Source organism: Protopterus annectens, chromosome 2.part0 (genome assembly GCF_019279795.1).
Source record: "Protopterus annectens isolate FY-2018-M chromosome 2.part0, PAN1.0, whole genome shotgun sequence".
Classification (NCBI taxonomy): Eukaryota; Metazoa; Chordata; order Ceratodontiformes; family Protopteridae; genus Protopterus; species Protopterus annectens.
Window position 1 is genome coordinate 133,505,169 of NC_056728.1, and position 18,956 is coordinate 133,524,124.

General features: G+C 42.4%; 1 protein-coding gene across 1 annotated transcript in view; it reads left to right on the forward strand.

Moving 5' to 3' along the window:
- GTF3C3 (general transcription factor IIIC subunit 3) overlaps positions 1-18,956 on the forward strand; it is a 701,049-nt gene that overhangs the window by 652,779 nt on the left and 29,314 nt on the right. Inside the window, exon 17 of the mRNA XM_044060620.1 lies at positions 9,546-9,698. Coding sequence (XP_043916555.1) covers positions 9,546-9,698 — 153 coding nt within the window. The remainder of the gene's footprint in view (positions 1-9,545; positions 9,699-18,956) is intronic.

The window sequence follows — 18,956 nt, forward strand, 5'->3', positions numbered from 1 at the left end:
GAAGACGTGCTTAAAAAGATGGAAGAAAAAGCTAAATCTATGCAGATAGTCAAAGAATTTTTGCAAGTACAGCCTCCTAGATACAGTAGGCATTGCCCTTTGAAACATTGGTCCTTTCCAGCTCCCTCTAGGCCATCTCAAACTAGACCCAGGGGAAACAGACCCAGACTACAGTCTCAGGATCTGCAGAGATCTAAACAATGGACTACCTCCGCTTCTAAAGCAGGGAGTTCTAAGCCACCACCCCCTTATGAAAAGAATTCTCAGTGACTTCTCTACTCCACTCCCCACCTCTGCCCAGCTACTGGTGCCCCTAAGAGAAAGATTTGCCCTTCATGCAAAAAACTGAATTTCCATCAGCAAAGACCAATGGGTCCTCAACATTGTATCCCAGGGGTACAAATTCTACTGCCATTCACTGCCAACCCCAAAAGGGTTCCCAGACCTCCCTCCAAACCAGTGGGCAGAGGCACAAAACCTAGTTCAGTCCCTGCTCTCTATAAGGGCGATTTAACCTGTTCCTGCGGAACAGATAGGCCAAGGATTCTATTCCAGATTTTTCCTGGTACCCAGAAAGGAGGGCACTTGGCGCCCAATCCTAGATCTTTCAATTCTCAACACCTTCTTGATGCTACCAAATTTCAAAATGCTCACCCTGCAGCAGCTTCTGCCTATGCTAACCAAAGATGCCTGGTTAGCCACCCTAGATTTAAAATAAGCCTATCTGTACATCCCTATAAGGGAGTCATGCAGTAAATACCTATCCTTCAGGATAGGATGTATGCATTATCAGTTATCTGCACTTCCGTTTGGCTTATCCACTGTTCCCAGAGTATTCACAAAATGCCTGGCCCTAGCCATTGCTTACTGCAGACAGAGAAATATTCAGATTTACCCGTACTTGGACGACTGCCTGATTCAGGCAGACAGGAATTGCTGCTGCAGCACCTGACATTTGTAAAAAACCTTCTAACCTCCCTGGGATACACCACCAACGAAAAGAAATCAATACTAGTCCCCAGTCAAAAGATTGTATTCCTGGGAGCAAGCGTGGATGCAGCATCCCAGATGGCATTCCTCACTCCAGAAAAACAAGCCTATCTGACCGACTATTTTACTCAAATGGCCACCAGAACCCAGCTACCTGCAAGGAAAATCCTGAAGGTCATAGGGTTCATGGCCTCATGCATCCTACTAATTCCATATGCCAGACTGCATATGAGGAAACTTCAGTGGTACTTGAAAAGTCTTTGATGCCAGCATTCCCAGGACCTGGAAACCGTCATGCCTATCATACCCTAAGGACAGAGCTTCTTTGGTGGGCAGCAGCATGCAACCACAACAAGGGACTGCCCTTTACTCAGCCCCACGCTGCCCAGACCCTAACCACAGATGCATCAGACTATGCCTGGGGGGCACACACAGACTGCAAGTGCATTCAGGGCCACTGAAGCCCAATTCAAATTTATCTGCACATCAACCAAAAAGAGATGCTAGCTGTGCAGCATGCTCTGACAGCTTTCAGATACCTACACTCACCAGGACACCTGCAAATAACACCAAAGTTATTTAGTACATCAACAAGCAGGGGGGAACCCACTCTGCAGGCTAGCCATGGTCCTGTGGAACATGGCCTTAGACATGCAGGTCGATCTGCAAGCTCAATTCCAGCCAGGCAAACAAAACTCACTGGCAGACATCTTAAGCAGAAATTTTCTAGACCCACATGAGTGGCAATTAGAGCCCAGCACCTTCAACCTTCTGATTCAGAAATGGGGGACCCCAGAGGTGGATCTCTTTGCCTCCCCCTGCAATCACCAGCTCAGCAAATTTTGCACCAGGACACCTCACAGCAGGGCTTGGAAAGTGGATGCCCTATCCTTCCAGTGGGTAAACCTCTCAATCTGTGCCCCCCTCTGCCTCTTCTCCCAAGAGTATTGCTCAAGATAAGACAGGACAGACCAAGGACAATTCTGATTGCCCTGGACTGGCCACGCCAGCACTGGTACCCACTCCTGTGCAGCCTGTCACCGGTGCCACCCTGGCACCTACACCAGAACCCAACCCTGCTCTCTCAGCAGGAGGGACAGATCTTGCATCCGCAACTGCAAAACCTACATCTTGCAGCCTGGCTTATTCCTTGAATGCTCACCCAGTAATTAGCCTAAGCAAGCAGGTGCTGGACATCATTTCTGAGGCCAGAAGACCAAGTACAAAGAAATCCTATGCTGTTAAGTGAAAAAGGTACTGCTCCTGGATTCAGTCTAAAGGAGAGGACACAGCTGTGCCCTCCCTGCCTCTAATCCTGGATTACTTAGCATATCTACTCCACAGAAGCCTTCTCCTCCATTAAGGTCCATGCCTATGCCATTTTGGCTCATTACAACACTGAGCCACCTCTCTTCTCTCACCCTCTTTTCAGACAGTTCCCGAGAGGGGCAAACAACTTAAGGCCACCAAGGTGAACACCCACCCCTGCTTGGGACCTTAACTGTGTACTGGAAAAGCTCATGCTTACCCTCCCCCCCCTTTGAGCCTGCAGCATCAGCAGAGTTAAACTTCCTCTCGTAGAAAACAGCCTTACTTCTGGCTATCTCTTCAGCTAGAAGAGTGTCTGAGCTACAAGCACTTACGGCTGTGGAACCCTTCATTATTTTCCATGCTGACGGGGTTTCCCTCAGGTCTAACCCTTCCTTTATGCTTGAAGTGGTGTCCAGTGTGGCTCTCAACCAATCTACCCATTTGCCAACCTTCTTCCCTAATCCTCAAAATAAAGGGGAAAGGATCCTGCACTCCTTGGACATGCACAGACAGCTCAGATTCTACCTGGATAGGACTAAGCCCTTCAGGAAATCTAACCAGTTACTAGTCAGCTTTGCACCAGGGGCAGAGGACAAGGCCATTTCAAAGCAAACAGTTTGTAAATGGATAGCACACTGCATCCATTTCTGCTACAAGCACAATAGGAAACCACCCCCTCAGGGAGTCAGAACACATTCCACTAGGGCACCTTCTAACCCTACAGCATTCCTCAGGGGAGTCCCTACCATGGACATCCTGGAAGCTGTTACCTGGAATCCTGTACATACCTTCACCAAGCATTACCACCTGCCTATCTTTTCTAAATCCAGGGCAGGATTTGCAGCAGCAGTCCTGCAAGGCATACTAGCCAGCCCCAACTCTTCTTGACTGCCTCTACCCTTCTTCAGCTTTGGGAATCTACCCAAGTGTGACGACTGCAACAGTGAAACATAAAGAACATTGTACAGTTGTGTACACTTACCATAAATGTAGATGTTCAAGTGTATTCACTGTTGCAGTCCTGGTTTCTCTCCCTCCAGTCCCCTTGTCTCTCTCTCTCTCTCTCTCCTCTCTATGTTTAATACTCACCCTTTCAGGGATATTGGTATTTGCTTTTTACTGGGGGTGTTTTTCACCACCATAACATAGCTCCCTATTTGGGGGGGCTCCTGACATTTGAGGCAAGAAAAACTGATGTAATGGCGTCGGCTGCCTCTTTTTATACTCCTGATGACCTGACATCAGTCCTGGAGCAACAGCAACCGACGCAGAAATGCTAAGTCTCTGGTATTCAAGCCGAATGAGGGCTACCTGCAGGCAGATAACCCAAGTGTGATGACTGCAACAGTGAATACACTTGAACATCTACATTTATGGTAAGTGTACACCACTGTACTTTTGGACTGCAGTCAGTCTTTTAAGAGGGCTCATTTGAGTGGAATAGTGACTCCATGATGTTACCTTTTGCTAGAAAAATGGATGTATAACCAGCATACGGCCACCATTTTGCAGCTTTTGCTGGCTTCAATGATTTGAGGGCCTGGACCTCTGTTTTCTCCAGTGGGCCTCACAATGCAGGACTGTAAGAAACTAACTGAAGAGCTTTTCACTGGGAGGCAAAGCTTGTAATAGGCCACCACTCACCTCTCCCTTTGGGCAAATCAGCCTATGTAAATAAGGGGAACCACTCTGATCAGTCTTTTTCAGAAGATGAAGATGAATTAGCTCAGATGATTAGACACAAGAAGTCTGCATAATATGTTGATGAGCATTCCATCTTGATAGTGACTGCCCCATTTGTAAGGGGATTTTCGCTCATACTTTGGCCAAGCAACAAATCAGGTAATCAAGTTAATAGTGAAAGGGATTATTCCCAATGAATTAGCACCACTGGGCTTGTGGTTGCACTCTTCTAGTGAAAAAAAGAAGAGAAGGTTGGTGGAACCCCACCTACTGTAGAAATTATTTCCAGCATGACTCCAAGGGTATCCACTTCTCCCTCAGCGGGTACCTCTCGTTCTTCATTATCACCTACAGGACCAATAGTATCTTTAAGATTCTCTCCATCTCAACCCATGCTATCCACTTTTCCCCCAGAGGGTACCTCTTCTTTGTTATTTCTTACTGAATCAAGTGTCTTTTATATATTCTTCATCTCTACCCACGCTATCTCCACCTTAGTGTCAGGAATTTTCTGATACTGAGTATGACTCTACACCCAGATGTAGGACAGAAAATTTTTCCTCAGAGTTATTTGGGCTAAATTCTTGCAGGCCTCTCTCCACTGCTTTGATAAGATCACGCAGGTCTCTCGGGAATCCCACTTATCTTAATTTATTCACTCCAGTGGAGCTCTGTAAGTTTGCACTGTGACTTCCAATGGGTGGGACGTAAGCTTTTTGATTGAAAAATGAGGACATATTTTGATTCTAACAAATGTTTACATCTTGAGAACCATAGGGATTACTAAAGAAATGTAAATGGCAAACTGTTCAGCACAAGCAATTTTTGTAGTGGTAGTGTTCTTTAGATTGTAGGTCTTAAACTGTATTTTATAAGTGACAGTAAACTTAGTAGATATTAAGTTTGTAATATTTTGTGAACAATTTACAATATTTCAGCAGCCACTCAAGTTACACATATACTGTCAGCAGCATTTTGTTTGTCCAGCTGAGAGCTTTCCTGTGAGGCTAAATAATTCTGTCTGTGTTACTTAGTTGTTGAGATATTCAGAAAAACTTGACATTTCTCGCAATATGAATATATGATTAAAAATGAATATTTCTTTACCTGCACTAGGTAGAGGTCAAATAACAATACAGGTGTTTGCCATGTTGCAAGCTTTAAGATCAATTGTTTTACAACTTTGTATGTAGCATGCTTTTGGAATTATTAATGTAAATATGAACAAGCAATATTTGACACACACAGGCGTCAATAGAATGTAACTGTAATGAGTTAATAGGGAGTATATGATGCCAGTCTTTGTCAAGACCCAAATTCGATACAGCATCATCTCTACCCCAACAGTACCTACCATGAGCTGAGATCCAACCTGAGCTTCACAAGTTACCTTTCCTCCTCCGGGCCTGGTTTCCCCACTGATCGTGACTGGATCAGCACTCACTGTAATGCTAGGTCCCTCAGTGTGAATTGATTTCACTTTACTGGCTTCTTTGGCATTGGTAACTCTGATGCCAGACCCTTAGGTCCCGACTGTTTTTAGGTCCTCAGTTGTTGGTGTTGAGCCTTCATTACAGATGTTGTTGTCAGCACTGATCCTGTAAGTGCCATTCTTGGTGTTGGAGAGTTTGGCATTCAGTGCTTCAGGACAGAAGATCCCCAAATTGGTTTTGGCTTCAGAGATCTTGGCAATTTTGGTGGGGTCAGGGGTGCTAGCTTTGGCACCGGTCTTCACTGGGTCCCATGTATTTCGGTGGCTTACACTAAGTGGATAGGAATTTCTCATAGTTCATGCATACCTTTTGCTACAATGGTATGGATTCCACCACAGGACATTGCTGAATCTGGATACTTGGGCAGGCCATCACTGTTACTCTCACAGGACCAGGGGATGCATAGGCCAGCATTTGTGAGCTCTGGGGATTCTTCTTCCCAAGGAAGTTGCTATGAGGACTGCCACTGTAAGCACTTCAGGAAGAAGGTGTGCAAGAGAAAGCACATAGACTCCCCCTTCTCAAATATAGAGTTGGATGAAGGGAAGGTTGCCTCATATCCCCTCTGGAAGATGCCTCCTTCAGAGTAATTTTGGAAATGATGAGGGGACCCAACTCCCTGTAAGAAACATCTTACAGGAAGCCTAGAACTTCTCTTCCCTGGCTGCATGGGTATTGCCCCCCCCCCCTCCGATAAGCTGGTCAATATAGTCTGTTTCAAAGTTTGAAATGAGCCAGATGTAGTTGAGCCAATGAAAAGGACCTCTTGTTAACACCACAGTTGTAGCTGCAGCCATTAAAAGGGATGTCCAATCTGTGCAGCCTCCAAACAAAGACTCTAGGATGATGGACAGGCTAAGGAAGTGTGTTTTTGCATACATTGTATTCTAAGTCAATGCCTTGAACTACATAGTGCATATGGTTAGGTTTCTAAGGGTAGTGCAGCAGAAAACAGCAGATACTTTGAAATAATTGCAAGCTAGGAAAATCTGTGTTCTCAGTTAGAAACCCAGGTGTCAACTATGAGTGTGATTTCCTCTCTGACCATCTGTATTATACACAGTGCAACAGATGGAGCAGCCAGAGCAGTAAGATCAGGTCTAGCTTGCTACTGATGGATTTTCTGGATCACTTCATTGTAGCTTTTGTACTATTTAGAAAAGTAATCAAGGATATCTATATGTGAACATAAGGATGAAATGCTCACTGTCATTGGGATTAAGTTCTGTCACCCCTCAAGGGGCCTTTCAGTATTACCAGAAAGGGGCAAGAACTTGTGGTTTTGTATTTAGAAATACCCCCATGCGGACAGCAACCAGACAGAGGTTTTCAGGTTAAAGGAAAGTTTCAGTCCAGACACCACCCCTGGGGTAGAGGTGGGCTCTGAACAACCATGGGGTTAAGGGGGGGGGCCCTTTTGAGGATTCTTTTCCTAAGATACCTGAAGGGTTCCCCAACTGCTCCACTCTAGTGGCAGGAAGGGAATGTCTCTCCTTCAATGTCCCAGCATGGATGACCATCCTGTTGGATCCTTGAGAAAGGAGAATTACATCCAGAGGGGCTACTTCATTCCCCCTTTTTTACATCTCCAACTATCCAGACTTCTCAGTTTCCTTCAGTGCCACCTAGACAAAGAAAGCAACAGCCAAGGAGGTACAAATTCTCCACAGCAAAAGAGCAATCTAGGAAGTCCTGCCAGAATAGAGATGATCTGGATTTTACTCAGAGTTCTTATTTGTGCCCAAAAAAGCCAAGGACCTCAGGCCAAGTCTTGATCAGTATCAACTCGTGTTCTTTTTCAATGGTCATGGAGCAGTCAGTACTACATTGCTTGCAGGCAGGGGATTTGATATGCTCTGTAGACCTTTTGGATGCTTATCTTCATGTAAATATAGACCAGGCATCCAGAAGATAGATTTGCTTCCAGGTTAGAACCAGTCATTTTGAGTTTTCTGCCCTTCCATTTGGTCTCACCACAGTTCCACCAGGTGTTCACCAAATATGTAGTGCCTGCCACTGCTCACCTGTGACTTCTGGGGATACATTGAAGTACTGTATGGCAATTGTCTCCTTGCAGCTGCATGTATGGATTAGCTGGTCATAGCAAGGCAGTACTTGCTGCACATCTGCCTGCCTTTGGGAATCACTATCAGCCTGGCCAAATCTATCTGCAACCTTCGTAGGATCTAATTTTGATTGATTGTGGGATCAACACCTAAAACTAACTGGCAAGTTTACCTCAAGGAAGGGCCTCAGCCACTAATAGAAAGAGGTCTCACTTCTTCTGCATCAGGGAAGAACATCAGTGGACAGATCTTAAAGGAACTATGTTTTATAGCTGCTGCATTTCAAATGGCTCCTCATGCCAGATTACACATGAGAGTACAGCAATGTACACTTCAGATCCAGTATGGTCAGTACTGCCAAACAGTGCTTCATATAGTCAGATAGTCATTGTCATCAGGAAGAGCCTACAATGGCAGACCCCTCCACAAAATGTTATGACTGGGCCTCCTTCACCAAACCGATTCCCAAATCGATGATAACCATGGCCACATCGTCTCTTGGGTGGGAACAGTTCTTGAACAAGAAAGTACAAGGTTCATGGACTACAGAAGAGGCATCATTGCTCTTCAATGTACTTGAGATGGGGCAGTCCTCCAAGCATTATAAGCATTTCAGTATGTGCTTCCTCAAGGTGCAGTTACCATACAGTTAGACAATGTGGCAATGTTATGGTATGTCAACAAGCAAGGGAGGAGGGGGGACCAGATCTTATCCTGTGTGCAGAGCAGCAATGAGGATGTAGGAATGGGCACTGGCTTTGCAGCTCGTTCTAGTAGAAGTATGTATACCTAGGGGCATCCAGCTTGATTGTAGACTGAGTAGACAAATACTCCTTCCCATGAATGGTCTCTCAATGTCAAAGTGGTGTGCAGTATATTCAGTCTTGCTGTGATCTCTTTGCTTCATCATTCAACACAGAGTGCCCTTTCCATTTCAGGAGCCTTACGTCTGGAACCCTTTTTACCCTTGAGTGGAGGGTGAGATTGCCTGCAAACAAAAGCAGACTTAGAAGGGTAATCCCTTTGAAACTTTGGAATAGGAGAAACAAAAATATGTTTCAACTCCTGCAAGACCCATTTCCCATTGATTAGGAAAGTAGAATCTTAGACTGCTTTGGGAAAAAAAATAGCTGTACTTCATCAACTTTAGCCTACGGAGAACTGAACTTTTAAACCCCATGTGATAGTGTGGGGAAGAAATTCTCAGTAAATAATTGAAATGCTTTGGGATGGTACTGATGATTCTGTGATGTTAAACTTGGCAGTTTTGCCCAGATTATTTCACTAGTGGGGAAACATGCTATTAAATGTGGGTATGACACTGTAGATGCTGCATGTAGACGTGCAATTAATGGACCAGTGGTTACAAGGCATTTCTGGCTGAGGATACAACTGTGATTGCAAGGCATTCATGGTTAAGGCACAACCTCAAGTGATATTAAATAGGATTCAATCACGTTATATTTAACTTTGTCAGAGAAAAAATGCATGGCTTCTCTGGTAATACAAGTGTCAAGTTTGATAAACTTTTTAAATAGTTTTTATTACACAGTTAGATTATACAACATGAAAACATGCAAACAATTTACAGTAAGCATAAATTTAAATTATAAACCAGAGAGTCTCATTATTCATTTAATTTTCTAAATGTTATAAACATATTACAAATATATTATTTAATGTTTTAATCATTATTATTATTTTTTTATTTATTTAATGTTGTAAAACATTTCTGAGGTGCATCTGAGCAGGAAATATATTCTTACTTGTCATTTAGCTAATTTTGTAACTAACATTTAGTGGTAATTATATTTTTATTAGTATTATTTATATTTTTTATATTTATTGTTATATTTACTTGTAATGTTGAAAAAATATTTTTGCAGTACTGAACAGGAAAGATCATGCTTGTTTATATGCTTGTTTATATGATGTGGATCATCTGTTTGTCATAGCATGGTATTATCTTTAGTGACTGATTTCTCCTTTGTTCACTGTAAAGGGTTTTTCATTTCTGAACCGATACCTGGAGCTTCGTGGAGCTTGTCAAGAATCTTTGTACAATATAGGACGCGCACTTCATCAGCTTGGACTAGTTCATTTTGCAATTCACTATTATCAGAAGGCATTAGAGCTAACTCCTCCTGTATTAGAGGTACAGTGCCCTAAAATACTTACAGTAAATACTTCATATCAAAGATCTTCCTTTATGGGTCCTATGTTTGGGTTCACCCTTTTCACCATTGTATAGTTGCAAATACTATGACATCATGTGCCACACATATTTATTTTCATTTTATGTGGCATTTTTTATTTTATTTGAATTTATTAAGCATGTAAGAGGACTGGTTCAAGGACCATTTCAGCTATGGCAAGGGCTGTTTGGCAAAAGTCAACATGATAGTGAGTTAACACGATAAAATATTGACAGCAATTGTCTGGTATGGAAGGTTTTCTAGATGTAGCATATATTTACAAATCATAAATACAATGATATGTTTAGTAATGATTTGCTATCCTAGCATTTAATACCTAAGCATGCCTAGCTCATGAGCCTCCCCATTCACACACAGTTTGCATCTTAGTTTTGACCCCTCAGTCATGAAATCATGAAAAGTTCCTGTGTTCTCTGCTTCTTTGCCCAGACATTAATTTCTACAAAGTGCTCCTTTGGTTTTAAATTTATACGTCAAGATGCAAACTAGTAGTGCCTTTATAGTTTCAAGGAAGAGTGCAGTAAGAAACACTGATGGAAGTACTAGTGGTTCAAACCTCCCACCTGCAGATATCAGAGAGAAAAGCAGGTGGTGGCTTGCCTTGCTAACTGAGGAGGATAGTAGTGATTGAAAGTTCTTTCCAGACCTGTTTTTGGTGTCTTTGGATAACTGTTTCCAGTATACGCTGTCATTGTGCATTTACTAGGTTGGCAGGTCCACACTGCAATCTTAGGGCTCCCTTAGAGCACTACCTGAAGACTAAATGTTGGAAATAAATGTATTTCAGAAATAGACATTTGGAACCTACTGGTGCTGTGGTTGTCCTTAACAAGTGAGGGCCCAATGGTGCATTAGACTTCCATTTCAGCAGATGGCTTAAGGCCCAGAGGAGGACCTCCTTGCCTCCTCCCCTGGGTGCTGGAGTATGGGAAGAAAGAGTTTCCCAGTTCCAGATTGTTTGGGCAGTGATGGAAACCATTCTGATCCCAGGAGGCATCTTTGGGTTGTCTGGTTATAGTTCTGGAGTACTGGAAACTGTGGTCTCCTGAAAGGCCCAGTAGCATCTTTTCTCCAGGTTGGGAGTGGGCACAGGGTTAGTCCTATACTAGGGCTCAGGTCTCAAAGCCTAGACAAATGAATGTTTGCATGATGTGAGCTTGAATCATGAGGAAAGTATCGTACCCTTGTGGAGTATGGTCTGATATTAGCACCAGACTTTGTACTGGCCACCCTTCTCCATGCACATTTTGTAGCAGATGCTCCCTAACTCCTGACAGCTACTATACATCTTTAAGCAGTGCTCAGGACAGTGGGTGATCTCACTGTTAGAGCAAGTGAGCAGTGGGTTCTTTGCCATTCAGGCTGCTTTGATGAATTGGATCTCTGGAAGTTGTTATCTCTGCAACAAAGACGGTGACCTTTCCCATCAATCATCTCCCTGGAATAACCAGTCCTTCTTTGGAGAGACCTTTGAGGCTCATTTGGAACCTCTATGGACTTGGGTTTTTCCCCAGTTCCTTTTCCCATAACTGCCTCAGTAGATCTGTAGAACAAGAAGATGATGTATGAATCGTCCCTTCCCCATGGAGCTGGTTGTCAAGTATGTGGTCCTGGCAGTTTTTCAAGAATCCTAACTGTACTTTTAGCACCCCCATGAAGGCATGGGTCCATCTCTAGAATTTCTTAAAGAAGCTCTTCTCTATTAACCTTAGCCTAACATAGATCTTTGAGGCAGCAACATTTGTTTATATTTTACTAGGCAGAATCTAAAGTTTTGAACAAGTGTCACTAGGTGGTATACTCTGCCATTGTTGGACAAAGTTTTTTGAAGTATGCATCTCACCTGTTCAAATTCCAGTCATCCTTAGTGGATCAGACCTTGGAAAAGCTTGTACACCTCCTTGATTCCAGGTTGAAGGAAGAGATACAGTTTGAACTCTCCCAGTGGCTTCTACAGTGGGTTTCCACATAACTCATTGTAAGTTTGATGTGCTAATGCAGTTGCTAGAGCCAAAGGTTTGGACATTATGCCTCCTAAAGGGAGTTTGCTGTTTGACCAGGTCTCTGAGGACCAGGTAGATGACCTCTTAAAGAAAGCAAGGAGTTAGTCAAGGACCTTTATGATTTCCCTCCTGTACTGAGACCTCACCATCATCAAATGAGGAATGAGTCTGCTCAGTCCGTGAGCAAGGCTTTGACACATCGCACCATCTCTTCCACTATTCTGCTAGTCAAGTTTCCCATGTAAAACATTTCCACCTGTCCAACCACAGTAGCCCTTGAGTATTGTTTGGGGAAGTTCATGAGGGAGACAGTTTGTCCAAGTTCACCTTGGTTTGGAGAGACAGTGCTAATGAACAGAGGGTTCTGGGCATGGTCACAGCTAAAAGTGCTGGTTTACTGGGCTATTTGTTTATGTTTGGGTTACCACCATACTTTTGTCTATAATAACAGCAGTGCCTCCAGTACTTTATTCTGTTGTTATGTGGTTTTACTCAGAGAGCCTGTAAACTGAATAGCAGTTCACACCTGTGATATGTGTTTTGTCTTATTTATTATTGATTGCATTTGTTTACTGGGATGGTCTGACTGGGTACTGTTTTGTCCATTTTCAGAGGAAGTCCAGAGAGAAAAGCTCCACAGTGAAGTAAATTTAAGACATATTTGGCATAACATCTTATTCTGGTATTTATTTGCATTTTGCTTTGCATTATCCTTCTGTTTAACCTCTAACAGAGCTGAAGTTGAAGAAGAGCACTTTTAGGAATATTATTTTCTAGGGCACATGGTGAAGATTCTTCTAGTTCAGTCTGGGCAAGTATCACTTTTAATACAAGGTATTGCCATTTGAGCTTCCTGCACCATTCAGAATCTTTACCAGGCTATTTTTCATATGTCTAAAGTCTCGCAGGAGAAGGATCTCCATGTGTCCCCTAAATAGATTGTTGGATTCATTGAGAAGTATTTCTTCAGTAAGTACTCCCATTGTTGTTTTTTGACATGACCAGAAACAAGAAGTATTTTCTGACCCCATCCTAGAGAACCGCCTTCATTTGTGTGGACCTGGTCACTCTACACTGTTGGTTACTCCTGCTCATAAGGAAAGCCCAAAGTGTCATGGCCTTGGACATCCAGGATGACCATGAAATAAAGGTCCAAATCCAGATCCTGTTGCTTCTGCTTCTTTTTAGCTTAATAGCCACCAACATTTTTAAGCATGCTGTTTTGCATGCCTGAATTTCGGTTGTGGCACTGGAGGTTAAGGTTTCAGTGGCTGTAGAGAAAGCACTTGCTTGAGGATTTTCTCTTGGTTTCAGATGTCTGGAGTGATGGATGGCCTTTAACAGCCTTATAGTTGGTCTCCTCTTCCTACCGATGCTCATTAACAGTATTCACTGTTGCCATCCTCCTATTTAGGATGTCAGTCAGCCCATGGCTGGCCCAACTTGCATAGCTTTATCCACCCCACCGCCGTCCAGTGCTTCTGCTGTTACCTTCCCACCAAGGTGTAGATGTGTAAGGGATGTAAAAGGTCCATCAAACAACAGTTTTTTGCAGTGCAATGTGCGTGCATGTATGTTTCTCTTGCTCAGTCTGGACTGAATCCGTTTATGCAGAGTGTTTTCGTAGAAGTGAAGAATTGTGTTGTATTGGAAACAAATCGTCCACAAAGGTTTCCATACAAGGTGTTTGTTCTGCCTTGGCCAAGTACATGATGTGGACTTCTGTCTGCAGTGTGCTTTTTTTGCTTCCAAGGACAAAAAAAAACATGCTGCAAAGTGGGAGAAGCCTTTGAAACAAGACTGTGTCTGAGATAACTCTAGTTTTTCTGAGTCTGTCAGATCTTCATGCGAAGAAGCACCTTTGCCCCCCCCACACACACACACACATACCTGCACAGTTGGTTTTGGCTGATGCTTCTGGTGCAATTATGGTGGACTTGCCTACGTTATTGACTTTTCACGCATCTTTCCAGAATGATGCATCTGACTTGCCTTCTCCCATAGTTCATAGTTTCAGTTGCTCATATTGTTTTCTTAAAAGGGGAAGTCAGTATCCCCATTATCCTTATATATGAGGAAATGTCCAATGATGACATCAAGGTTTCAGTCCCCTGCCTTTGCCCACAAGCTTCCAGAATGGCAGTTCCTAAAGTCGTGGGCACAAAGCACCAAAGTACAAACTGGTGTCTGCCAGATTGCCTGTACTCAGGCTGAGCAGTTCCTCCTCGGCTCCAACATTCTGGGCTTCTACCAAATCCTTTTCTGAGCTGGCTGAGTACATTATATACTTTTTGAAGATAAAAGAAAATGTGCATCCTCTGCAAGAGTACTTTTGAAATACATGACTCAAAAGATGCTATACTGGCATATGTGAACCACATTCCATCTGCTGAAAACTGATTCTGGCACTGAAGGTATCCTATTCTTTGCTTCACCACCAGATGATTTTTTTTTTAACTGGAGGTTTGTTCACAGGATGAAAAAGGTTTTCCACTGGGAAACTAAAGAATATTCTTAAGCTAAGCAGTGGTACAGAGCCTGTATGGGTTTGCCTGAACCTAGACATCTGTCCCTCTTGTGCTAGATGGTACAAAAGATTAGTCCAGATAAAATCACTTTAGCTAGCAGATGTAGGTGACTCTCTCTCTCTTTCTGATACCCTCCCTGTGGAAGGTATAAAGATGCCTTGTTGAAGTTTCAAGTAGTTTATTCATTTAGGTAGGTAGATGGATGAATGTTCTTGTTCTAATTATTTCCTCCCACAGGGATGGCATCAGTGGAAGAGTCTCCTAAATCTGCTAGCTAAAGTAATTTTATCTGGACTAATCCTTTGTGCTGTGTTTCTTGTAAGTCCTGTCACAGGTGGGATACTAGATCTGACTTGAGCTTTCTGGATTAGTTTTGTTTACCAGTGCTAGATGATCCTAGAAGATATGTTCAGTAATGAACCTTTGGAGTCTGATTACCTTTCCTGTGCTCTGAGGAAGCCTGATTGGCTCTATAGGGTAAAGGCTTTCTGTGAGTGTCTATAGGAACCCTTTGGTAGATCAAGTATGATGTCTGGACCCCAGCAAGGCAACTATCTTGGGTCCAACCATGAACCGTATTACTAATGATAAGGAGAAGCAGAATGCTAATAGATTTGGGTAAAACGTATACAGCTCTACCACCCTTTTCTTCAGAGCAAATCCTAATGGAAAGGATGACTAACTAAGGCAGAGGTGAATTAAGGTAAGTAGGTTTAATTTTAGTGTCAGTGAGGAACTTGTGCATACATGGACAAACTACTGGAAGTGTCATTTGGAGGAAATATTTAATTTTGTTGTCATTTAAGTGCTTGTGTATATACAGCGCAAATTACTGGAAGAGTCATTGGAGTGAATGTGTCATTTTTCTGTCAGTGAAATGCTTTTGCATTCATGGAAAAACTACGGAGTGGGACACTGTGGTAAGTCTTTTCATTTTGGGTTTCAGTACAATGCTTTTGCATACATGGACATACTAATGGAAGAGGTCATTTGGATGAAATGTTTCATTTTTGTGTCAGCGAAGTGCTTGTGCATACATGGATAAACCACTGGAAGTGTTGGGGAAAATTTTTAATCTTGGTGTCAGTGAAGGGCTTATGCATGCATGGAAATATTAACGAAGGGGTTGTTTGGGGAAATGTTTCATTTTGGTGTTAGTGCATACATGAACATACCACTGAAGAGATCATTGGAGGAATTTTTCATTTTCATGTCGGTGAAGTGTTTTTGCATACATGGACAAACTACTGTTTGGGTTCATTGAGGGAAATGTTTCATTTTTGTGTCAGTGAACTACATCTCAATACATTGACAAACTACTGGAGATGTAATTTGGGTTAGATGTTTCACTTTGTTGTAATTGAAGTGCTTGTGCATACATGGACAAAACTACTGAATGGGGTCCTTTGGGAAAATGTTTCATTTTTGTGCATACATGGAATCCTTTGGGAAAATGTTTCATTTTTGTGCATACATGGAAAAACCACTGGAGGTGTTGGGCGGCATTTTTAATTTTGGTGTCAGTAAAGTGCTTGTGCATACCGACGAAGGGGTTGTTGAGGGGAATCATTCTTTTTTGTGTTTGTGCATATGTGACGTAGCACTGCAGAGATCACTAGGGGAAATTATTCATCTTGATATTAGTGAAGTGCTTGTACACACTGGGACATACTACCGAAGGGTTTCAGAGAATTTTTCCTCAAGCAGTCAGCAAATGTTGGCGGTGTGACAGGGAAGAAATAAGTAATTGAGAACATATTTTCTGAGAATGCAGTAAGTTGCGGGACTTTAAGGATTCTGTGCGAGATGCACTGTCGGGGATGCTGGGTGGGCATATTGGTGTGACAGGGGAGATATGATTTTTCTGAGCTATGATATAGAATCGGAATTGCCTAGACATGCTAAAGCCTTGCTGTGTCTAATTATGGTGGCTGCTAAAAATGCAATTACTAGAAAATGGAAATCATAGTTTAAACCAACTGTACTAGAAGTAGTGAATATAGTAACAGAGATAAAACAACTGGAACTGAGATCTTTACAAAAGGGTATTAACGAACTACATAGGAAAAGATGGGAATTGTGGAACAATACAAACAAGGGAGGAATGAGGTTTAAAAGAAGGCAGAACTTAAGTGAGCTATGTAATGTTTGACTGAAAGACTGGGTAGATTATAAGTGATGTATAATGTTTGCAACTGGGAGTGTGTCAGTATGGTTTGTGATGTAAAATGCTTGCAACTAAAATTGTGCTGGTGTGGTTTGCTTTCATTTATATAAATGTGTGAATGTCTATGTCGTAAGTGATGGTTTAATAAAGATGTTTTTTGTTTAAAAAAAAAAAGATTATATGTGTGTACATATATATCGCTGTATATATATATATATATATATATATATATATATATATATATATATATATATATATATATATATATATATATATATATATATATATATATATATATATATATATATATATATATATATATATATATATATATATACATATATATTGTGTGTGTGTGTGTGTGAGAGGGGCGCATAAAAACAAAAAGCAGTAATTTTCCTATTCCACCAGGGAAGGGGCCACTTTTTTGATCTTTAATAATAATTCTTTAGGTGGTAATGTCAATCAGCCACTGTGGGAATCTGTATACACTTTCAGTTGACATTACAAGTTGAACATGATATCTCAGCCCATGTTCTCCTTAGAGGCCACCGTACTATGTGGTATGTTGTCATGATGCCACCCAAGATGTTAGCTGGGGACTCTGTCCCATTAGGTGAAGTTGAGGGACTGGATAGTCCAAGATACAATAGTTATGTACACGCTATAATGTTAGATCTTGATACAGTAGTTATGTACACACCATAATGTTGGATCTTGATGCAGTAGTTATGTACACACCATAATGTTGGATCTTGATACAGCAGTTATGTACACAGTGTAATGCTGGATCTTGATTATCATTGTCCATTCACTTCACCAACTCTCCCTCCATCCTCATAAAATTTGTAACCCGTTATCTCCAGAAAAAAAAAGTTTCCATTTCCTATGGCAATCATTCACTTGTTCATCGTGTTTCACTGTTGCAGTCATTACACTTGGGTTATCCTGCTGGCAGGCTACCCGCAGTCGGCCTGAATTCCAAAGTCCTGGTCCGGCGTCGGTTGCATCGCCTCTTCCCTGACATCAGTGTGCCAGGGGTATAAAAGATGCAGCCAACGCCATTTTCTTCAGTCTTTCTTGCCGTGCAGTGCCCGAAGCAAAAGCAGTTCGCAAGTGCCGGTCATCCGACTCCTGAGATTTTAGAAATTGAATTTCAGATCCGAAGTCTTCAATAAAGCTAAGTACCCCGTTGGGGAAACTTTTTTCTTGCTCCAGACCGATGTCAGTAAAAGTTAACAATTGTATTTCTTGTGGGAAGCAAATACCTCATAAGTATTTTCATTCTTACTGTATTCCTTGCCTAGGCCCTGACCACGACGTTGCTTGTTGTTGGTTTTGTGCTAGATTTAACCAATACACTATTAAGAATCAGTACGATTTTGCTTTTCATTACTTTGGCTGAAGGTTTAACTATATAATGCCGTCAGAACAGCTGACGACCGGAATTCATAAAAAGCGCAAGGAAAAAGAAAAGGACAGGCATCCGAGGTCCAAAACCGACGACAACGCCTTTTCTAGGCCAGTCGCCGGTTCTCAGTGAGGTGCTTTTGCAGCCCCTGACACCCGCTACCTCAGCCACAGGCTGCCTCCGACTCCCACGTGGAGACAACTAGGCCTCTGGATACTCAAGGTATTGGGCCTTCAGAAACTAATCCCTCAGATGGGTCTGGAGCCACTGAGCAGGCATCAGCTTCTGAGGGCGTTTTCAGACCTACACAGCTTTATATCAAGCCAACTTCAGCATCCAAGACAAAGTCTAAAACAGTTTTAAAGACAAGGAAACAAGTACAGCATTCTCCAGGACAGACTTCCATGCCTAAGAAACAGATGCTCAAAATGGCCGAAGACCTAATTACTTTGATCAGGCGTTCCCATCCCCCACCTGATAAGAGGCCTAGGCAAGACACTGAATATGATTCTTCTGATCAGGCTTCCATTTCCTCTGACTCCTCTTCAGAACAGGTATACTCTATTCTTCCCTATGAGGATTCTGATGCTGAAGAATCTTTTCCTTCAGCTTCTCCTCCTGAGGATTACTCCTTTGGGGAAACCCTGCATACCATGAGGGAGCATTTCCACTGGGAGAGCCAAGATTACTCAGAATCTAAGAAAAGACTCCGAGACTTTCTTTTACTACCTCAGCACATACCTCTTGCTATTCCACCTGTTCTAGACATTGTAGATGATGTATTTTCAGAGTCCGGCCTGTCTCCCGACTCTTTACCTCCTGCACCTGTTAAGCCAGACAGATACTACAGGGTTCCAGACTCTCATAAATTTCTATATAAAAACCCTGCTGCTGACCTAGAAACTATTTCTCAGGGTCCAAAAGGGGTCAAGGCCGCTACTGCAAAAGACCCTGTCCCCTCAGATAGAGATTTAAGGCCATTGGACAGATGGGGGAAAAAGTTTACACTTCTGCTACCTTGGCTGTAAGGGCTTTAAATTGTCAGTTTCATATGCTTAAATATCAGCAATACTTAATGTCTCTGCTAA